Here is a 24,655-nt window from a genome sequence, read left to right as displayed (position 1 = left end):
ATTTCGGTAAAGAGGTAAACTTAAAAACACAAATTAGTGAGCAGGTTATGATTCTCTAAAAAATTGTATTGCAGTCTTAACACTGGGTGCTTGATATTTTATTCTCTTGGCCTGCCCAAAGAACCTTTTAAAACATGAATGCACAAGATGTAAGAAAAACAAAAGTTGATTACACACATCCCGGGCTGGGAGTAATCAAAAAGACATTCAACATGGAATCATAAAATGACTGCATTTATAGGAAGAATCGGAGGTGAGGTGACAACAAATGTTACAGATTATTCACAAATCTCCAGCCTGTGATTGGGCAATGTCATTAAGAGTATAGGTGAATCTATAAAATACTTGTTGACTCGTGGGAGTGTGAGGCGAGTGCTCTTGAGCTGTTTAGCCAGCACCTCACTTGCTCCCTCTGCTGTTTTGTCACAGTGGATAGCACCTGCACTCTTACACATCCACCGATCAGAGGCCATAATGCCAAACGAGGTAATGAGAATGGATATCAACATGTGCAATGGAAATGCCATGATTTATGAAACGCAGCCAGATGAATTACCATTTAGAAAATCTATAAATCTCACATTCACCAAGATTGTACCCTGATTCACCGAACTCGACAATCAATACCTCTGCATCCTCACCCATGTCCTATGCAAAGCCCACCCTTCGCCCGTCCTTTGGGTTGAGACAACCGGTAACAGTACCACATGAGACTACCCTCAATGCCATAAATAATGGGATTTTTGTTCTCACCAAATTATTCGAAACACTTGAAAAAATAAACAGAAGCCTAGGAAACTTTGGCCATGTTAATCTCGGCCAAAGTCGACGGATATCGAATGAATGAATGAAGGAACTGTCAACCAATGTTGTCCCCATTACTCATTCCCAATGACAATTCAGAACCACCAGACCAACCCAAGGCAACAAAGGAGGTGGGTTTTCAGACAGCTGAGACATGGAGGTCTGTGGACCCTGAGGACATGAATCCCAATGCATCAGCATGCATATTTGCGAATGTTGTTAATGACTGTGAATTGGTAGATCTCCAAGAGCCAGTGTATGAAGTTGTTCAAGGAAAGAAAAAATCAAAAAGAACTGGGAGTTCAAAAAGAAAAACGAAAAATATACAAAACACTGTAAAAGGAAAAACAATCTAGAAAACGCATAGACCAATTGACGACCCCAATCACATCTAAAACTCTAATAATAACCCTAAAAAAGTTTGAAATATTCCAGTAAAACAAACCGTAACTTCGCAATAGGTGGCTACATGCATTGATTTATGCTAACCTGTGTCACCTGATATCGATCTTACGAGCCTGGAGGACGAGTTAATCTATCCACGTATTCAATATCCTCCCTACCTGCATTAAGTCCACTGGTAGAGACGAATGACCATACAGTTTCCCAAAAACTTAATAAGGTACCCCATAGACATGCCCTCATCAAAGACTCTGATGATATGGATGACCATAACTTCTAGAGGAAAAAAGACTGAACACATGTAATAATCAGAACATACAAGAACCGAATCCTGTGGCAATATGATATGATATGGCATTCATAACGTGCATATACACCAGTGTTTCAAGGCATGACGAGGCAAGGTGGGGGGGGGGGAGACAAAGGGAGGACAGACAATGATCCTAATAGGCCAGGTGTCATTCAGATTGCACAAGTGCATGGGAAGGGGGTGAAGGAAAAGTGCGCACGGGCAGGGTAGAGGGGAAAGTGCAGAACATGGGAAGTGGAATAATAAGACACATAAAACAGCCAGCTAGTGGCCAGTGCAAGGAAGTGCAGACGTAAGTGCTGGTAGGGGGACTGAAGGGATACAGAAGAACAGTCCCCAAGTGCAGGGGTTGCCAGGGAGGCAGTGCAGGTGGGTAATTGACAGGGCCTGGGCCAGAGATCAGAAGGGTGGCCAGGTAACCAGTGCAATATCAGTCAGGAATTCAGCAAGGGAGGGGAGGAGAGAAAGCAAAAGCAAAGAGGAAGGTTTTGAGGTGTTTTCGGAACCAGAGATGGTTCTCCTCGAGTTTCAGGGAGGCAGGAAGGCTGTTCCAGAGAGAGGTCCTTGCGGAAGAGAGTGATCTGCCACCAATTTGTTGCTTGGAGAAGCGACTGACCCTAAGGGAGTTGGAGGCAGATGAGCAAAGAGCTCGAGAGGGAAGATATTTAGGAAGAGAGTTGAAGGTAGTGCGACCCCACACCCCAGAAGGCCTTGTGTACAATGCAGAGGGTTTTGAACTTAATCCTTGCAGCCACTGGGAGCCAGTGCAGAGATTTCAGTCCTGGAGAGATACGATCCCTGGGCTTGAGGCCAAGGACAAGTCTTGCAGTCCTGTTCTGGATAAGTTGTAGAGGGCGGAGAGTGGAGGCAGGCAGATTTAGATAGAGGCTGTTACAGTAGTCCAGCTTGGAGAGGACCAGGGCTCTGGAGACGGTGAGCTTCTGGAGGAAGGAGAGGAAGGGAAGAATACCTCTAAGGAGGTGCAGCTGGTAGTGTGACTTCTTAGAGACGTCAGAGATGTGAGGGGAGAAGGAGAGTGCAGAGTCGAAGATGACCCCGACGTTTTTAGCCTTGCAGGTGGGAGTGGGAGGAGGGCCAAGAGAGGCCGGCCAGAGAGCTGCAGGGAAGGAGGGAGTGGGTGTGCCGATAAGTAGAATCTCGTTCTTACTGGCATTAAGGCAGAGGTCATTGGCGGCACACCATTCCTGGATAGCAGACAGACAGAGATGAGGGAAGGAGAGGAGGAGGCCGAGGGTAGCCTGAAAATGAGCTGGGTATCAACCGCATATCACTGAAAGTTGGGAAAGAGAGCGGCGATGCGGTGGGCAAGGAGTGACAAGTATTGGTTGAACAGCCAGGTGGATAGATTAGACCCCTGGGGGACACCACAGGTAGAGAAAAAGATGTCGGAGAGGAAGGACCCTAGTATGACTCTAAATACTGATGACATCTTAGAACAAGATATTCCGACATCCCGAACTAAACAAGATCACACAAGAAATAAACGGGACCATGATGAACACTCAAATAATGAGAAAGATAGGGAAATTAGAGACTTATAACAATCGGATACCCTGATGCTAACTATGCATAATCGACACAGGGATAACCCCGATTTGAATAGAAATATCATCACAGCATTCAAATCCACATCTAAACTAAAGTTGATTCGTTCATGCGATATTGAACGTATTAAATATGTGAATGATAAAAAGATGGACACAGTCCTTCTATCTGTCTCGTCGGCCATCATCAAAGAACTAATTTGGAATACGAAAGAAAAATTGCAACAGGTAGGCTTTAAATTGGGCATAAATAAGAAAACAGACAAATCAAATATAGCAAGGATCGAGAGAGCTCACTCGGGTAATACCAAGCATGACCTATCACATATCAATTGCCAAGGTGACCGAAGACATCCGTACCACAAAGTCTATTTTGGATCTCCAAAGAGATGCATCAGATACACAACCTGGGCTTGGCTAGCAAAAGCAGTTAATGAATCAAACAACGTAAAAATGCATAACGCCAAAACCCTACAGTAGCAACCCCTATTAGAATGGCCACCTGGAATACAAGGGGCTTTAAACACCTAATCAACCCCAATATAGAAAATCTCCTATCAAATTATGAAATTATAGCTCCCCAAGAAACCTGTATCCTCTCAGAATCTACATGGCTGGTATGAAATTTCTTAGATCCCGGCAATGTAAGTAGATGCAGCAAATGCCTTGGACAATGAAATGGCCATACTTCATTTATATTGGAATCCGGCTATGATAAATGGCATTTACGTTTTACAACTGGTAATCAATATGCTTCACCTCATTGCAGCAAATCCAAAGATTGGAGCGACTGCCATTGTGGGTGATTTTAACATAAAATGTATTGGCATTAAAACCAATAAGATATCAAATCGTGCTAGAGAATGGTTAAAACGTATGAAAGAATGGAGATTCCTTATGTTAAACGGTACACTAGAAGGAGATTCTCCACGTAATCCAACCTGCACTAGAGAACCTCAACTGCAATCTTGGATTATATCTTTATATCCGAGCAATCGCTCAATAAGGTGAGAAATGTTACCATTACACCGTCAACACTACGTGATCAAAATATCTTGGAGATCACTTGGCTGGCCGAGCCACAGAATCTCAATGAGTACTATAGAGATCCCATAGAATTAAAGGGAAGAAATGGAATCCAGTGGACCAACCATAAATTGGTAAAGCTGTCAGAATTACTGCAGAATGAGCTTAATGTCACAGACTCCACAATAGGAACATCCTATAGTGAAACCTTACAATTCTTTGATCAAACACAATTAAAAGGGTTCCATGTCATTTCATCGCGGGAATAACCATCACTGGGTTTTTCGCTGTGGAAATTCCATCGCAAAAACTCATCAGATTTTTATTTGTGAGGGGTTTCCCCCCAAAGGCCCAACCCCTTTAATGTTTTTATATACTCAAATACCAACAACACATATATATTTATTTGTAGCCCCCCAAAAATTCGATGTGTTTTTTTTCGATGTATTTGCGCTGAGAAAAGCTCAGCAAGGGTTAATCCCGTGATGAAAGGACGTCGTACCATTAAAAGGCCTCCCATACTACTCTGTTCATAAATATACATTTGACCCAATCAAACGAGCAATGAAATCCAAAAAGAGGCCAGCAATAATGTGAATCAAACATTGAACCCCCCAAATATGATAAGTAACATCGCCAGAATTCGTACAATATACAGAAATCGTTTACGAAGGGCACAAAGAAAGGAAAATCCAGATAGTAGGAGAGAATATACTATCAGTCATTACGACCAAGTCTAGTTCTGAGATATGGGGATTATTAAGGGAAGGATCAAAGGATGCCTCTTCCTCATCACTATTAAATGCAATTAATGCTGATACATGGATAACACACTTCACAGCCCTATTCGCAGCACCTGCTGAAGACATTGACAAAACAGTTATCTTGATTACGAATTGTAAATCGCTCCTATTTGATCACCATGACATACTCATGCAAATCCATAGACTGTGCTCATCCTGTTCCCCTGGGCTAGATAGCCTATCAAATGCAGTATTGAAATCCAACCCTCATAACTGGCCCACAAATTGAATTGAATTTTTCAAATGATTTACCACTCCGGACAGATACTAGGCTCATGGTAAACCTATCATTATACCAATATTTAAGCAGGGCAATAGGAAAGATCCCTTGAACTACCACCCTATTGCCCTTCTTGTCATTCCAGTGAAAATCTTTGCATGCTTAATATTGAGAGATTTCAGCAGGTGGATAAAGAAAGAAGCCCACCTTGATACTCAGTCAGGATTCATAACTGGTTTTGGTACTTCTGTTAATTTACTAATTCTAACTGCTATTAAACAACGGGTACTAATGACAAAACATAACATCTACCTATCTTTAATTGACTTTAAAGCAGCTTTTGATTCAATATTCAGAGAACTACTATGGAAAAAACTAATGATAGAAAACTGCCCATCTGACATTCTAGAGCTTATACAACTGTTTTATAGTAATACATCTATCAGAGTCAAACTAAATCAAGATTGCATATTAACTAATTCCATTCCAACACATTGAGGCCTCAAACCAGGCTGCATATTAGCATCCACACTATTTAACTTCTACATACATGGGGCCTCATTACGACCCAGGCGGTAAGTTACCGCCTGGGCCGTGACTTTACCACCATGGTGTAAACTACGTTTACACCATGGTGGTTGGCGGACTTACCGCCCCATTCCGACCTTGGCGGGGCGGTAAGTCCCCAATCCCCATTTACCCTTCCCCATTCCCATTTTTGCCCCATAGGGCATAATGGGAGTGGGGAAGGCGTTAATTACGCCACCGTAAATTACGGTGGCGTAATTAACTCCATGGTCCCTTAGCGCCATGGATTTTAACACCCGCTAAAATCGGGTGTTAAAACCTCCATGGCGCTAGGGGAACTCGGAATTGGCGGTAAGGGGTCGGCGCAGCTAACGCTGGCGTTAACCCCTTACCGCCAGGGTCGTAATGAGGCCCATGATCTAAACATCGCATTAGATGCAACTCGCTCCTTTCGACCAAAAGTAGGTGAAACCTACTTCTCATGGCTTCTCTATGCCAACGATCTAGTCATTCTAGATCAGACTCTGATTGGACTAAAACGGAAATTGGATGTTCTTTAAACCTATGCCAGGGAAAAGTCATTGATTATGAATACAACAAAATCAAACATTCTGACCCTAGCAGCCATCGAGGGGGAAGGGAAATCTCAATTACAACTGGCGAATCGACAAACCTCAATTAGAACTAATCGACGAGTTTTGCTATTTAGGTCAGAACATCAATAATAACAATTACGACACAGCGTATAAAAAAGAAATTAAATCTAAAATGGAAAATCTTACATCTCAAGCAAAAATAATAAATATGATACATTTTCGTGCATTCCAATTTTAACCTACTGCATATAGAAGGTAGACCTGGTAGTTATGTAGGGAGCCCAAACCAAACTTCCTGAAAATCCTCCCAAATGGGACTCTCTGGAAGGGATTTTTTGGAAAACATTTTAGCCCTCCCGAAAAGCGTGTCTATTCAGATAATATGCTTTGAATTAGGGCTGGTTTCTGTTAGATCGGTTGTTGAACAGCAAGCATTGGTGTTATATAGGAAATGTTTGATGCATGTAGACCACAATTTAACATTAATCCCAGAAAATTGCTATCGCTCTAAAAAACTAAAATGACAAATCCTTAAATTCATGGAAGAGCCATTGCGTGTCCATCATTCATAAAGCAAATATTGATTATAATCTACTGATGGATAATCCCGATCGGGCAAAAGCCACATTATACAACTATGAATGGATGCTTCTTTGGGATAACTCAAGAAGTGCTATGCAAATATAAATACAAACAGGCCTGAACCTACTAACCACAACATTGTTACTTTACGTGGAGGTCTTGATCAGAAATGGTAGGAATGTGGACTGTACACAGCACTGAGTATTGAGAGGTACACGCACACATGGAACAGGACTTGATAAAAGGTATTGAGCCTGCTTCCAAACATCCAAGTGTTACTTTGTACCAAAAAAGCTTATTATGCCACACCTGCAAGTGAGTGTTCAGGTTTCCCAAATCTATGCATACGTAGGTCATCCATTCCTGATTTTATTCTTTACAATCTTGAACTTGCAGATTTGCTTCTGCAATTTTAAATTCATGGCTACAGATCTATATAAAAATATATTACCTTTGTATGCATGAATCTTGAGCTTGTGAGGAAAAGAAGCTGATGGGGAGAAATTGCGTTATATAGCATGAATAAGCATGATCTTATTTCTGCATAGTTCATGTGTATGGGGATGTCTGCTTTGTTGTCACACACATGCAGATATGCTTCATAGTTAGCAGAGTTCTAGTGTTTTTGTTTTCTGCACCCAGCTTCAGAAGCAGAAAATGATGGTGTCCTGGTGTTCAAGTTTCCCAGATGGCGGTTGAAAGGTCAGGCCATCCCAGAGGTGGTGGAGAAGTACACATCTCTGGGGGCTGAGTTGAATGTTCTGCCATTCTGCTCCCAGTTCATCCCGATGGAAGTCATTGATGCCCCCAAGCATGGATCCATCATCTACCATCCTTCCATTCTGCCACGGCACAGAGGCGCCTCTGCTATTAACTGGTGAGTGAATGTTCCTGGAGTTACAAAACGGTACACACTAGATACATCCCTTAATTTGAAAATCATGCATCCCCAACATGCTCCATGAGTACTTCCAAATTGAATCCTGCTAATGTAAGGGTGAGTGGTGGACTAGTAGCTAGATTGCTGAATTTTTTATTCTGAGAGCCTGCAATAAAATCCTGGCTTAGGCATTTGACTTAAAAACTGTGTAATTAGTTGGAAATCCCTGGAGACTAAAATAATGTAACACCATTATATAAAATCAAGTGTACTGTGCTCCATTACTTTCCAGATTGCATGTCCTCTGCACCACACTCCTCGCTATCACAACCTGACTTTCATAATCCAGTGTCTGCACCCCAGACATCATAATGTGTTATGTCCAGCACATCATGTTAGAGATGTGCCTACAGCATCACAAGGGGTAGAACGCCCCTTAACAAAAAACCTCTGCAAAGTGATCATAAAAAGATGATACCAGGGTTATCCCAATGAACACCCAAGAAAGGTATTGACAAAGGGAGTTTAAGGCAGTGGAAGGCGAGAGTAGACTAAGGCCTGGGGGAAGAAGGTATCCGGTCATTCCTTCGAACCCAAAGCATCGACAGACCATACCATTGAAATAAATGCATCGAAAAAAAACCATTGAATGCATTTTTTTTTTAATGGTAAATGGGGTTTTAAGGTTAAAAAACGTGGTTGGAGGGGGAACCCCCCCCATAATAAAAATGCATTCAATGGTTATTTTTCGATGCTTTTTTGTCAATGGTATGGTTGTTGATGGTTTGGCTGTCGATGGAATCCACACTATCACTAGGAACCGGGGAAGAAGGCCTATCGGGTTGGTTGAAGACTGTGGAGAGGAGTAGTGGTGATTACTGGTTACATTGCACATCAACTGAAGCAAGGGGTTGTGTGCTGTGATAGGTTGCAGTTTGAAGAGTTGTAGGACAAAAAGGGAATTGAGAATTCAACCACTCCACTTTGGCGTACCGATGACCGAGCAGCACCTCTCTGTATAGGAGTTGATCCTTCCAACAGAGAATTCATCTGCTCCACTTGGGAGGGCCAGTGTCAGAGTAGCATCTCGCTTTACAGGAGTTGACACTTGGAATAGAGAACCCATTGGGAGGACCAGCAACCAAGCAGCAACTCTGTACAGGTTGGGAAGCCAAAACAGGATACGGTTGAAGTAGAATACAGTCCATCTACATAGGAACTTCCAAAATGATTGACTTTCAAACAATATTCTCCAACATGACCCTACTAAAGAAAACCGTAATGGTCCATATCTTTGAGTAAATGGATGGGTGTCAATAAAAGACTAGAACTCTTCCTTGCTACTGCTGGTGTGTGTGTGTGTGTGTATATGCATATATATATATATATTAAATGATAGAAGTGACGCAGAGAAAAGAAAAATCAACAATAGCATCTTGCCATGATCAACACTGATACAGAGGAATGTGGATCTCAACAAGACCTTTGATAAGTACAGAACCTTGTGTTGTCTGTATAATTGATACGCAATATCTGTTAGGCTGCAATGAAACTCTAACATGTGCTCACACATCCCAAAAAGTCTACGTAAGCCCAAATGTTGTATTGTGTGATAGAATGATGATACTTTACATGATGGAGTACTAGGTATCTATACATAAATGTGACCATATACCTAATTTATATTGCATGTCTCAGTATAATGTTCCTTGCTAGCCAATGTTCCACCAGCGACATCCTGCATACCAGAGCATAGTAGAAAGTATATATGTTTTTTTATTTCATTTTATTCAAGTACTTTTACAGTGCCAAAATGCTATTGGAGATGTATGGTTCTGTTTATACCCAGCGTGTAATGTTTGGACTGTCTTCATGTTAAATGAATAAAACAAATGAATCATCAACACTCTGAAGAACTTTTCTGTCTCTCCTGTAATACAAGCCTTTGTTTCATTTTTGGGTTTTTGTGACCATATACCACAAGATCCAAAATGTTAAATGGTTTATGCAATAGCCCATGGAACCCATGCAACCGCCTGTTGCATAAGGGTGGCAGAGCCTTCTACACTCTGGCACCATCCTCTGGAACTAACTCCCCACTGAACTTGAAATCAGCAAGCTCATTCTTTTCTCATGCTTGCTGGCAACCTATTTCCACACTGATTCCACTGTCCTTTGTTGGCTGGCACCCTCCGCTTCTCTTTAGCGACAGGATGCAGGTCAGCGACAGCTCACTTTAAAAATGACCCTGTGCCCATTGAGTAAGATAGTCTTGCTGAATAAAGCTGCCCCTACATTATGCGTCATAGAGTATAAATTACTTTATTCACATGTGAGTTTGAATAGCAATTTCTCCCTGCAACGCTGGATGTTTTTTTTTTCTTGGGTTCTGGTGCTTCGCACAGTACCATTAAAATGACATCAAAACGTACAATGATGTTTCCATTAAAGAAAAATGTACATTGAGCTAAGCCTCAGCACTCTTGCTGTCAGTAAAGGTGAATAACCTACCATCTTTGACAACACGGAAGATGACAGGATATACCATGTAATATTTAAGGTTCTTTGCTTGATTGAATGGACTGGTATGTTGGGTGATGTTATGACGGAAAGACCCTCCGTGTGCGAGATTGTTTGCTCCTGCCAATCTACTGTATACACATATATAAAGTTGATGCCAATGGATGATCGGGAGGTGATGGCATGGGATAAGCTTCGCCAGACTTGGATTGAGGACCTTGGTGTCGATATACCTTTAAAGGAATGGGAATTTTTGCTCCGTGTAGGAGTGCAATCAAAATTGGATTTGGGGCTACGTTACATTAGGCAACGGATCCTTTACAGATTGTATTGGACACCGTCTAGGATGTCAAGGTTGGGTCTTTTGGATAATGATTCCTGTTGGGGGTGTGGCGGTGGGGGGGGACTTTAATGCATATGTTGTGGGTGTGTTCAAGAGTGTCTGTTTTTTGGTCTGAGGTGTTGGATAGATTGGCCATTGTGGTGGAGGAACAACTCCCACATACCTTTTGTTCCACTATCCTGTTGTCAAACAAGGGAAGACGGTATAGGGCCAGGGACAAAGCTGATTGGTTAAATAGAGTTTTGGTGATGTCAACTAAGCAGATACTGCGAGTTTGGAAGACAAGGAAGAAACCAAAAGTAGAGAATTGGTTGTTGGATGTGAAGACTCAAATTATGAAAAGGCTCTGTATTTACAACAGGGGAGAGTAGATTGTTATTTGCGATTGTGGGGATCCTTTAATGAATTATATGTCTAGGTTTCCTGTATTTTATATACAATTATTAGTGTACATTGGTCGGGGGGTTGGATGGAGTGGTTTATACATCATTGTATGTTGAGCTTTTTCATGTAGTCTTGTCTTGATGGTTGTATGTCCGAAAATTGTAAACTGGTTAGGTTGTAATTATAGTATTTTATTATTCGCTTGATTTATCAGTTCTCATTAATTATTATTTATGTTTTATGGCTATTGTTACTGTTCTGCTTTTTACGATGTATGCTATGTATTGTTGTGTGTTTGTTTTTGTATGATTATTTGAAATTAAAATAAAGTGAGTAAAAAAAAAAGAAAAATATACATTAAATCCAACAAAGAAACAATTCAAAATTCCACCAAAAAAAAGTAATGTTACTCTTAAGATGCAAATATAAACAAAATATTTGAAAGACTGCTCGAATTTTGCAAAGATAAGCAAACTAGTAACACAAGATCTAATCTGCACCTGCAAGTATATATTTTTCACTTAAAGCGATGTTAAGTATAATGTTTAGAAAAAACATGTACAACTGATCCCTTACTACATTCTCACCATCATCTTCCCCACACGTCCACCTCCTACAGTTCTCTTTGATAACCTTTAGTAAAGTCCTGTGTGGTTTAAAACATCATTTTTTGAATTCGAAGTTAAATAATTCTTTTTTTTTTTTCAAGGTTTTTGCTGTTCATCAGCCAACACAATTGGGGTCATTATAATTTTGGCGGTATCCCGCCAGTAAATCCGGCCGGATGCCACCAAAACGGTAATACCGTTACCAGCCCTTGGAATGCGGGAATTACTGGCATATATCGTGGCGGCAACAGTGGTAGATCTCCATTGGAGGGGATTGCCAGAATTACTAGCATCGGAATTACTGATGCTGGTAATTCTGGCATTTATTTTGCTGGTGGGAGCGAGACTTACCTCCATCTTCTTGGCTGGAAGTAAATCAATGCCCCCACTGACAAATTTGTGTTTTCCCGGCGTGGGAAAAGTACCGATGGGAGTATTACCAACACTTTTTTACCAGCATTTTTCCTGCACTGGGAAAATTGTAATGAGGTCCGATGTTTTCTTGGTTTATAAAATGTGGAAGCATGTCTCCCTCATTTAGAAAAAGCAGATGTAGGTGAGGACATGTATAAAAGATGGTAAGAGATGCTTTTTCTTCCAGGACACTGATACAGGGGGACAAGATTGGAGGATTCACTGTGTTCTGGGCGGATGATGGCCTGGACACTGGGGCGATCCTGCTGCAGAAAGAATGTGAGGTTCATCTGGATGACACTGTCAATTCACTCTACAACCGGTTCCTCTTCCCGGAAGGTGTTAAAGGAATGGTGAGAATTGTTCTACTACAGTACTGTACAGTAATTTAAATGCTTGGTCATTAGAGTTGCAGTTTCAGGGCTCCCTCTTCTCTCCAATGGCACTCTCCAATGGCACTTGGCTTGGGTGTGCCAGCCAATCAGATCACTTCAGATCACTCCAAACACCAGCTGTATCTTCGATTATAATTATGTGTTCTGAGCATGCTGTCGGCTGGTTACTCCTGCACCCCCTCTATGTCCACTTGCTCCCTTATTCAATTCCCTTTTAAAGCTCAACGGTTGTCCATCTTTTTCCGGTGGCCATCAGTCAATGACCATTACTCTTCTCATGAGCTGGGCCCACCATAGTTACAGTAACCGGGCTCTTTCTGTTTTGACATAGTATCTATTATTTTAATTTTTGAAGAACTCCTTTGCTCTCAAAATGTATTTTCCTCAGTCCTTAAACAGGTTTGTAAAATACGAGCTAACCCCTTTGTAATAGAGACCCTAGATATTTGGGCCAGGTTGCTTATGGTGATGGAACAGTGGGTGCAAACCATATTGTTTTCAGCTAGCGGGCCGGTACCATCAAGCGCAACAAGCGCCTATCGAGTTTATGGATTCATTACATTGATTTAAAAATGGAACAGTGCCAGGCCTGAGATAAAGGAAAGATGCCATTTCATCCGTAGCTTTCCCACATTGATTACTTGTGGCAAAAACTTGCTCTTGGCCTTCCAAACAGTTATCTATACTGTCAGTCATGGCTATTACCCAAAATGTAAATGCAAAAGAAACTGTGTGGACAACAGTTACCCAGTCACTCTCACTATGTTCCCCTGATGGGGGTTACCACTGTGTTGGACTAATTCAGATATAATTGAGTATCTTCTTACATATGCTCATATTCAAAGTTCATTATGAATGATCTGTAAGTTCAGATGCAATGATTCCAGAGACTTTTCTTTGAAAGTAAGAAATTAAGTTTTAACTGAAAGTAAAATCAATTTGTGAGGTTGTTCCCTCATCAATAAGGGCTCATGTGCCAATTCATTTTGGGGACAATTTCTCCTTCATCAGGGCGGAGCCCTATTTTATGCAATCCAAATAAATCCAATATTTAATGTATCCATATTATTTCAACATTTTATCAATTCAAAAAATGATGGATAATTAGTGAAATTGTTCATGTTGAGGTACACATACCCAAATGGAAGCCCAGAAGGATACATGTGAAGATAATACCAAAAAGGCTAATGATTCATGAGGTCAATATGTAATGGTATCTTTCAATTTGTGCAACAATAGTAAGTGAAGTACCTTAATAATTGGAACTCTCTATACGAGATGTGAACATTTCTGAAAAAAATGCTGGTTGGAAGGTGTTATAACATGATTGTGGATATATAAGTATTTTAATAAATCTAGTTAAATTACCTGTTGCAGGTGATCATGTGCCAACTTCTGTGAAGATGGTGGTTTCTGCAACTAAATGAATGTACAAAAGGCGATTAAAATCGCTATCTGATGTTGTTAATGGGAGCCACCGTGTGACATCTAATGCGGACCTTACCTGTAACCATGGAAGCTGTGGAATCTGTGTACTTGGCATCCAAGACGGGCGCGAGTGTGCGCCTCCATTCCTGTATGCGTGATGCCTAGGCAACCAGTGAGACGCTGCGATGCGGCAGACCCGGGGGCGTGGCCACACTCATGGTGCCTTGCGTCCTGAGTTCCCCATGTAAATGGAGTCCTCGGGACGCGGTGGCGGTGTGCCAACGCGCATAGAAGTAAAGAAACGTTGCATTAATCACTGCTATTGTAAAAGATAGAGATCTAGAATTGTGGCGAGATTCGTAGTGTGTCCTGTGTGTAAACACCTGTTAACTAATATCATAAGAATCTTTATATTCTTTCATAAGAAGGCTAAGATATATTACATATATTCCACAGTATGTACTAGGTAAAAAGAACTCTCAAACTGTAATTGTGTCGTATTAGAAAGCGATGCATAATTACCTAGAATAATAACAACCTGTAAATAACAGCAAACATAAATTGTAGATATTCTAGAGTTGTGATACTGCAAACATGTACATATCTATCCATGCTATCCCTACTTGGGATTACAATTGGTTAATGGAGAGATCAGGACCTATATGTTCATGCAATCAGACAGTTGTCGGACTATTGGAGAATCAGATGTAACACTGAAAATTCAGCTCCTCGTTCATCCCATCACTGGCTAGGGATCTCAGACGATCAATCCAGTATGTCTCCCTTCTGTTTAGTCTCACACTTATGTCCTTGTGTGGGTAAAGCTGGTTACAACTTCCACAATCTGAAACCTTATTTGGGATAAGTTATGCCCTCTCTCCTGCCATTGCCTAGCCACTGCTGTATTCAGGTTCATGTTCCTAATGCAGGACTTAAACTTGTTTCATCTGATCTTGGCAGCCTGTTTGGACTGTCCTATGTAATAGAACCCACGGGACATTTGATTGTGTAAATTATAATCTTGCTTTCGCAGATGGCATAGGTCTTCAATTTGATCTTTTCATCACTTCGTGGGTGGTTTATTGTGTTCCCTTAATGACAATTTGACTAATGTAGACAAGGGAATGTTCCTGTGCGTCTTGTGATGGGCTCCTTTCTCACAGGTTTCGTCGATACTGATTCGGAAAGAATAAATTGAAACACTTGTGCAGCCCTTATCTTAAATGCTCCACGGTACTTTGATGTTGCCTTCAGATATTGTAGGTCTGACTCAGTATCATTTCCATTCATAACCTTTACTAGCACTGGAACTGCCCTTGCCGATTTATAACACTCTTGAAGAACTAAATACACCTATATACCATTTTTTCTTTTGTATTAATGTGTTTTACAGCTGAACACACTTTTCAACACAATAAAAGAAACTCCCTTCTCACCCACTTAGCCTCAGATCCACCCCTCAGTACATCAGAACAAGTTAAAGATCCTCCAAAATACGCACAACTTTTCTCCAAAAAATGGTGAAAAGGGTAATACAGGGCTCACCGTCGTGACCGCATCCCCTCCCCCCATGATCAGTGCCCAGAACATTTTACTTATCTTCATCTGATGCTCTGGATTGTATCTTTGTTCGCTGGTTACTCTTTCTCGTCTTCTTTAAAATTCTCATGCTGGAGCTCAGTTAAGCTGTGACCGTCTTGGTGCATGTCCTGGATGAAAGGCAGTTTAGAATCTTTTTCCAGATTCCACACTGCCTCACAATGTACCACCCACCAATCAGTATTGTGAAAAGTTCCCATCATCTTGAAATGGGATAGTTCCAGCTTCCTGATTGAATTTGAGTTAAGGAAAGATATGTTCTCAGGTACATCTTATTCACTCATGTTTTCACTAACACCAACCAAACATCTTGTGAACAAAACACCCCTCTACTCTGTGAACCACCCCCACCCACTTTTTGGAGTACTTACCAGGCGTAAACCTGACAGTACCCACCCCCCGCCTGTATTGCCCTGTTCCAGGGCCAGGCTTTTTGGGTCTCTGATGATGGAAACGTTCCACCAATCTAGGGGCATGAACATCCTCCGCAACTTTCAAGTATCTTTATTCTGGTCCATAACTCTTCCAATCCACTAAATATTGCAGTTTCCTATGAATCACTCTAGAATCTAAGATTTCCTGCACTTCGTACTTGTCCCCCAGACAAACCATAACCACTGGACCTGGAGTTCCCTGTAATCTATTTTCTCTTATACATGGCTTCAAGAGATTAGCATAGTTTAAGGATTCACCCTGCATACCATCAGGCTATCTCAATTTCACAGTCATGGGACATTACCCTTTCAATTTCAAAGAGGCCAATAAATCGAAGGTTGAATATATTCTTCCATTTCACAGTGATATTTTTAGTTGATTACCAAACTGAATCTCCTACTTTGTAACTCTGTGTCAATCTACGCTTTAAATCAGCAATTTCTCATAATCCACCTTACTTTGTAAAGCTTCTAGTGCTCTTTTCAAATTCTCTCCCATAACCTTACATGTACTCTCCACATCAAAGATCTAAACGTCATCTAAAATAATACTTAGATATTCTTGTGGTGTTATATATTGATGATATTCTGCTGTTCTCTAAAGACCTAACCCAACATGGTCACATCTGGGAGGTATTTAGAAAGTTAGGAGAAAATCCCTCGTTTGTGAAGTCAGGAAAGAGCAAATTTCATATGGAAAGAGTAGATTTTAGGAGATTTGTAATCTCTGTAGAAGGTCTGAAAAGGGATACTAGTAAGATGCACGCAGTCAAGGACTGGCCCATGTCCACTAGTAGGAAATCTATTCAGAGATTCCTAGGTTTTGCAAACTTTTATCGTAGGTTCATTAGTGATTTTGCTCATAGTGACTCCAATTACCAAGCTCCTTAAGAAGGGGGTGACATTTGATTGAAATGTCAAAGCAGATAAAGCCTTCATTTCAATTATTTTAAAGAACAAAATTCACCTCTGGCCCGATTCTTTTACATTCTAACATGGTATAACCTTTTCTGTTGAGGCGGATGCTTCGGATGTGCTGTGGGGACTGTGTTGTCGCAGAGACGGGACTGTGTTGTCGCAGAGACATCTGATCACTGGACAACTTCATCCACTAGCCTTTTTCTCCCCACAATTTGAAATGTTATAAATTATATGATTTCCGACAGACACCTTTTAGCAATCATAGCGGCGTTTGAAGAATGGAGACATTACCTTATGGGAGCCAGAGAAACGGTGACAGTGCTAACCGATCACAGAAATCTGACCTTTTTGCACTCAGATAAGACCTTAACACTGAGACAGTTCTGGTGGTCTTTATTTTTTGCACAGTATGGTTTTGTTATCATCTTTAAGCCCTGTCGCCAAAATGTCAAGGCTGATGTGCTATCTAGGTGTCAGGCTGGTAGTGAGAAAGTGAACCCTTTTAACCCCACTTAGCCTATTGGAAGAATAAAATAGGGAGTTCTGTATTTGTTGTTTATTTATTGATTTGAATGGCGCACCAAACCCTAGGGTATCTGGGTGCACTTGCAGGGAAGTTACAGGTATACGTTAGGCATGAGTTACAATGTTACAACAGGATATACAAAAGATACAGCACGATATACAGAATATTACAGTGGTCAACTACAGAGAGGTTACAGCGTAAATACAAAATATAATTAAGAGGTTATGTACAAATGCATCTTAAAATTGAACGATTGTGTACATCATGATGCAAAGACTCTAACCATCATTTAGAGGTAGGTCAGTGGTCAATTGGTCAATCGCTCTGATCCAGTTTAGAGTGTTGCGCCTGAAGTTGGGGAAAGGTTGGTCTGCTCTTAGAGACGGCGGGAGGGCATTCCAATACTAAGCTGCCATAACAGGGAAGCTACTCCCCCCCCCCCCCATGCTTTTTTTAGTTTGAATCTGGGAACAACCAGGCAGAAGGAGTTCCTGATTGGACGTGCTGTGGATTTTCTGTTGATTCTCTCCGATAGGTAAAGTTGGGCAGCTTTGTTGAGGCATTTGTGGGTTAGAGAGACTGTTTTGAGCAGGATTTTGTCGTTGATGGAGAGCCAATTGTTCTGTCTTCTTATCTCTGAGATATGTTCATGTGTCGGAATGCCCTGTGCGGTTCTAAGCACATTGTTCTGGAGGATTTGGATTTTTTTGAGAATATGCTTGCTTGCACCTAAGTAATAGGGCATTGCAATATTTCAACTTGGAGAGGATGACGGCTCTGGCTAGGATGGTGCAGCTGTCCTTGGAGAGGAAGGGTTTGCAAGCTATGGTCAGCTTGTAGGTGTATGCCGTAGCCAAGTCCATGGCATTGACCTGTTTGCCTAGTGAGAGGGTAGGGTCTAGATAGAAGCCTAGAGTTTTTACTTCTTTAACCACTTTGATGTGATTCCCATCAATGTTGAATGAGGTAAATTTGGGACGAAGTTTGTTAATCATAGCTACAGTTCTGAGTATAAGGAGCTCAGTTTTATCGTCATTCAAGCAGAGGCCGTCGGCAGCCATCCATGATTGGATGATTTGGTATATTTTATCTACTGAGGCCAAGTTCTAGTCGTAATCCCCGGTAAGCGGTATGAGGATCTGGGTGTCATCTGCATAGTTGTAGGTGACAATCAGATGGTCGAGGTTGTCTAACAATGGCTTTGTAAATATGTTGTACATAGTTGGTGAAACGCAGGATCTCTGCGGCACGCAACATGTGATTGGAATTGGGTCAGCAGCCGCTGAGGGAGAGAAGACTCTGATAGTCCTCTTGTTCAAGAAGGATTGGATTCATATTATGGCATCTCGGGAAAAGTGCACTGCTGAGTCAAGGTGTGTGCATAGCACATTGTGGTCCACCAGATTGAAGGTGGCAGATAAGTCAAGGAGAAGTAGTAGGGCTGTTTTATCAGACAGATAAAGGAGGGACTTCCATATTCGTATTCCAAGTTATACTTACCCATTGAAGATCTGAGAGATGAAGCCTTTAAACAATGTCATGACTCTCCGTTTGCAGGTCATATACGCTATAAAAAAAACTTGCGCTCTTGTGATGAGAATTGTGGTGGAAAAATATGCAAGAAGATGGGTTGAACTTTTGTCAGGACGTGTAAGATTTGTGCTCATGTCAAAACGGAGAACAAAAAGCCAGCATGACTTCTTGTCCCATTACTGATTACTCCTCGTCCCTTGTCTCCATGGAGTACATTGTGGATGTTTGTCAGGGTAAGGGGTGTACGACCATACTAGTAATAGTGGTTGTTCCAACTAAGGTGGAGCATTTTATACCTATTAAGGGAGCTGCTACAGACACTACCATAGCACAGGCTTTCTTTCAGAATCGAGTTTGGCTCCATGATTTGCCTAGCCACGTAATCTCAGTGTGGGGACCCCAATTTGTTTCTAAGGTTATGGCAATCTTTCTGCAAGGAGTGGGGAAAAAATTAAATTGAACACAATCAACCTGAAGCCAATTGACAGACTGAAAGGATTAATCAAGAACTAGAAAAATATTTGCGATGCTATTTGAGGCCAGGAGAGGGTTGGGAGATTTACTATGGCTGAGTGAATTTTGTTGCAAAGAATTCCACCTCTATCACTGTTTGGTGTAAATCAAGGGTTTCAGCCGCATAAATATTTTGCTCATATTACATGCTGTGAGGCTGACAAACTGCAGAGGATCTTAGGAGGGAGGATACAATTCTTTCTTTGGAAATTATTGTTTTAGTTTTATATTTGGGGCAAATTTTGTGTTCCACAAAGTACATTTTTCCATATATTAGTCAAAGCCTTTAGGTACTACAGCCAGCTCTGATGGGAAATTCCTTCAAATATGTTATTCCTTCAAGGTCTTCAAGTGTACCCAAAAGCATCATTCCTCAGCAGCAAATCATGCATGTAGAAATGACACCAGTCTGAAGTAATAAATAATAATAAGACATCAGATTTTTTTTAGAGTGCTCTTATCATTTCCCTCGCAATTCTGTAAAAATAGGTGATGATATATTATGCACCATTAAATTAAAAACATCTGAACGACTACGGCTGCACCATCCTGTACAGATTTGAAGTGGATTCCTGCTAGCTCCACACAAATGATGGCTAAGCGCATAACTCACAGAACTACCTTTCTTGCATCTAATATGGGGCAAGAGCACAAGATCTAATCGCCATCATTTATTGCTTTGTCAATTCTTTTCACAAACCATTCTGGTGCATCTATGTGCCTGAAATTATGATTCCCTGCTTGTGAATGATCTACATCTACCGGTTCACTATCATCCTAGCATTCACTCCACAACTCACTACCCTGCTCTTGTTCACTGTAACATTCCCCCTCTTGTTCCCATTGCACAAGTTACTCACCCTGTCATTCCTGCTTTTCATGCCATTCACTTAATTCTCATTCGCCATTCCAGTTCACCTGATCATTCTCTTTCACTGTTACTTTAACTCTTCTCCTTCACAAAATAGTAAAGAGCTTAAATGCATGCTATTGAACACAAGATGTATCATTAAGCACTCCTTAGAGGTAACCGACTATATTAACAACCATCAAATGTAACTGTGCCATCACTGAATCTTGGCTGCATGAGGCCACAGGGCCAGCCCTCTCACTAGTGGTTCCTGCAGGTTTTAATATATTAAGAGCAGATCGCAAGAACACAAAAGGTGGTGGAGTGGCAATGATTTTTTAAATAACTACAAATTCGCAAAATAGAGAATATTTTTGTCAGAGTGCAAAGTATTCTGGGCAAAGTTTGAGGTAGATTCTAACTCTACAATCAACATTTTTATTATTTTTAGGCCCTGCAAAGACTAGAGGGGGGGTATGTACTCCTGCTCTCTATATTGTAGAGGAGAGGCACAGAGGACCCCAGCCAAGATTTTCTATTACGTTAGCAATGGACAAGCAATCAAGGCCTAGCTTCTCAGGAGGTGATGCGGGCTGGTTCTTAAGTATAGTGTGGTCCCCAAGCACCCACAAAGGAATGTCCACACACTGTATTAGTTAAAACACAGTCTTTATATAATTAACGTTCAAGGTTATGTACAAAATCACGATAACTCACTTTGTATTCGGTTATCTACAATAGCAAATCTATACAGTTCTACATGGTACCACAATCACTATTCGATCTCTGTAAAGTGCATCAACTGTACAGTTAAATGTCACACAAATCAGTTCGTAACAGGGTTGTACCCCCACCCATGTGTGCCATAAGGGTATCCCATGGGTCTGAACACCAAACCAAAAGAGAGAGCTGCACCGCCAGGAGGCCACATGAACTCCTGGCCGGAAAACACGACAGAACACATGATAAAAAGCAGTAAAGGACAAGGATGCGGGGTACCTGTCCCTCCGATGCATTTCCAGCATCACAGTCACCCCCCATCACTCCCCCCAGACTGAGGTCAGGGTGCCTAATCTCCCACGGGATAGACGCCCTCATCCAGATGGTCAACATACCTTCTGGAAAGGCCATCTGCATTATCGTGACTTTTCCCTGGTCTAGGCTAATGGACCACCTGAGCAGTTTCGGGTTCTCATCCTTCATCTGCATAAGCCACTTCAGGGGCTTATGATCTCTTTGGACCTTGAAGGTAGACCTGGTAAGGTAGGGGCCAAAATACGCCTAAGGCTCCAAACTATACTAAAACATTCCTTTTCAACAGTAGCCCACCTAAGTTCTCTACCCTTGAGTTGTCTACTGATGAATATGATCGGATGTTCTCTTCCTTTGTCATCTAACTGGGAAAGACGGCTCCAATTCCAGTGTCGCAGGTGTCAGTTTGAACGATAAAGGGCTTGCAGTAATCAGGCGCACACAACACAGGTGCCCTTAACAGACTTTCATTCAAGCTATTAAAGGCCCTCTGACAGTCTTCAGTCCAATTAACCTTCCTAGGCTGTTTGGGTGAAGTCAGAGCTGTCAGAGGTGCAGCTATGGTTCCATAGTACACCATGAAATTGCGATAATACCCAGTGAGGCCCAAAAAGGCTCTTACCTGGGTTTGAGTAGTGGGAGTCTCCCAGTCATGTACACCCTGTAACTTACTGGGGAGAGGTTGGATTTGACCCCATTCTAACTCATGACCAAGATACGTGACTTTCCCCTGAGCTATCTGGCATTTGGTGGACTTGATAGTGAGGTTAGCCCTTTTCAAGGCCTGCAACACCTTATCCAGATGTGTCAAATGCTCTTCCCAGGTGGAACTGTAGACGGCAATGTCGTTTAAGTAGGCCACACAAAAGGCCTCCAGCCCACTGAGTGCATGATTGACCAATCTTTGGAAGGTGGCAGGGGCATTCTTCAACCCAAAAGGCATGACCCTTAACTGGTAGAGCCCCTCAGGTGTTCATAACACTGTCTTTTCCTTGGCATTGTCCGTCAGAGCTATTTGCCAATAGTCTGCGGTAAGGTCAAAGGGGCTCACAAATTTGGCAGCACATATGGTGTCCACAAGCTCATCATCCCTGGGCAATGGGTGCGCGTCAGTTTTGGTAACAGCATGGACTCCTCGGTAGTCCACACCGAACCTCCAATCCTTGGTACCTGCCTGGGAACTTGCCTTGGGGACAAGGACCACGGGACTGGAACAGGGACCGGTTGAGGGTTCAATAACACCCAGATCCAAAATCTTGGCATCCTCAGCCTGGATGTGGTTCTTAATGGTATCTGACATACAGCATCACCGGCTTTTGACAGGCACACTGTCACCCGTGTCAATTTCGTGCCTACACCACGGTGTAAGGCCTGGTGTCGGTAAAAACAGAGAGGCATACTGCCGGAGCAAAGCCCTGCAGGCCTAATGCTGCTCTGTCATCAGATCTGGAGAGAGATGTACTCCCTCCACTGAGCCATCCTGAGGGTTGCTATGCAGCAAATCAGGAAGGGGCTCATTCTAATCCTCTTCTTGCTCTGAATCTAGCAAGAGACATGAGACTTCCGCTTGCCTATGGAGAGGCTTGAGCCTGTTGACTTGGAATACTTGAGGGCTACCCCAGAGACTCCAATGTCAACCAGATAATTGACTTCGCACATCTTGGAGATTATCCTGAAGGTTTCAATCCATTTGTCTGCCAAAGCCCGAGGCTTGGTAGGCTCCATCACAAGGATCTCCTGCCCTGGAGTCCAATCCACTTGCAAGGCTTTAAGGTCATGCCAGTACTTATTCAATTTCTGGCTGGCCTTGAGATTTGCTGTCGCCAGACCCATCAAGTGTGTCATCCTCTGCCTGAGGCCTAACACATAGTCCCCCACTTGCTTGGCGGGACCTGGTGGGGTGGCTTCCAAAACTTCTCTAATCAAGTCAAGGAGCCCCCTCACGGGATGTCCTAAGAGTAACTCAAAGGGGCTGAAACCAACACCCTCTTGAGGTACCTCTCTGTAAGGCATGGCAGGAGGAGATCCCATTTCCTCCTTAGGGGCTCTTCCAAAGCGTCTAGCATGCCCTTGAGAGTTTTATTAAACCTCTCAACCAGACCATTGGTCTGGGGATGGTAAGAGGTGGCGAACTTATAGGTTAGCCCACACTCTTTCCACATGGTTTTCATGTAACCAGACATGAAGTTGGATCCTCTGTCAGAGACAACCTCCTTAGGGAATCCAACATGGGTGAAAATGCCCAGGAGAGCCCTGGCAACCACCTTGGCAGTAACAGTCTGAAGGGGTATAGCCTCAGGGTACCTGGTGGCATGATCAACCAAAGACCATGATGAACCGATGTCCACCTGAAGTGGGAGGGTCAAGGGGACCAACAATGGTGATGCCCACCCTCTCAAATGGTGTGGCAACCACTGGCAATGGCTGCCATGGGGCCATGACACTGCCTACAGTCTTGCCAGACAACTGACAAGTTGGGCAGGTCCTGCAGTGGGACTCCACTTCTACTCCCATCTGTGGCCAGTAGAAATGGGCAGAGAGCCTCTGCTTAGTCTTCTTGGTACCAAGATGACCAGCTAAGGGCACCTCATGCGCCAACTGCAGCAGGAAGGGCCTGTAGACCTGGGGTACCACCGACCTCTTGAGGGCACCAGGCTCAGGCTTAGTGGGCTCACCAAAAGATTCAGAATGTCCTAGGCACTTCTTCTTGTGCCTGGGACAGGGCCTGTTTTCTCAGACCCTCGAGAGAGTGGCACCCTCTCTGACCCTTACAGAAGTCCACCGGGGAGGGTCCCCCTTCAGCTAACCAGCATTGAAGGTCGGGGTGGTCCTCCGGGTTGAGCACCTCTCCCACAGGAAAATCTTCTGGCTCTTCTCCCAAAGGAGTTGAGACTGGGTTCACCACTGTACTCAGCCCATCCGGAGCATTAGTTCCAGCAGATTCTGCAGCAGGAAGAGAAGGAGTCTCCTCCACAGAGGTGGCCTTCTTGCCCTTCCATTTCCTTCGTGCCTTGGGTTTCCCCGTCAGCGTGGGTACTGGGTTGTCAGCTGGACCCTGTGTGACCTGCGATTGGGTGACCGCCACAGCAGCCATGGGTAGACCATCCGTGATCATCCCCAGCTCGACCAAATCATTGCCTATCAAAATGTTCGCAGGCACGCTGTCCTGAACCAGGACCGGAAGCTTCGCTGTCTTGTCTCCAATCGTGATGTGGACTAAGGCTACAGGCGATAATTTGGGAGGCCCACCAGCTAACGTGGTGATTCTCAGAGGAGAACCTACATAGTCCTCTGGCTTGAGCAGGGCCTGTCCACCACTGTCATGCTTGCCCCAGTGTCTCTCAAACCAGTAGAAGGCTGGTCATTCAAGAGGACACGTCTCAAAAACCTACGGGTGTTCTGTTGGATAGTTGCCAGTACTTCTGCGAACTGGTCCCAG

General features: G+C 42.7%; 1 protein-coding gene across 4 annotated transcripts in view; it reads left to right on the top strand.

Annotated features, from left to right (window-relative positions):
* Window positions 1–24,655, top strand: part of ALDH1L1 (aldehyde dehydrogenase 1 family member L1) — a 685,374-nt gene that overhangs the window by 294,033 nt on the left and 366,686 nt on the right. For all 4 annotated transcript variants that reach the window (XM_069643393.1, XM_069643394.1, XM_069643395.1 and 1 more), the window contains 2 exons: window positions 7,479–7,713; window positions 12,173–12,338. In XM_069643393.1, the coding sequence (XP_069499494.1) occupies window positions 7,479–7,713; window positions 12,173–12,338 (401 nt within the window). The remainder of the gene's footprint in view (window positions 1–7,478; window positions 7,714–12,172; window positions 12,339–24,655) is intronic.

Source organism: Ambystoma mexicanum, chromosome 2p, assembly GCF_040938575.1.
Source record: "Ambystoma mexicanum isolate Mex_15411 chromosome 2p, UKY_AmexF1_1, whole genome shotgun sequence".
In the NCBI taxonomy this organism is placed as follows: Eukaryota; Metazoa; Chordata; class Amphibia; order Caudata; family Ambystomatidae; genus Ambystoma; species Ambystoma mexicanum.
Note: the sequence above shows the minus strand (reverse complement) of the source record. Positions and strands in the feature narration are given on the sequence as shown.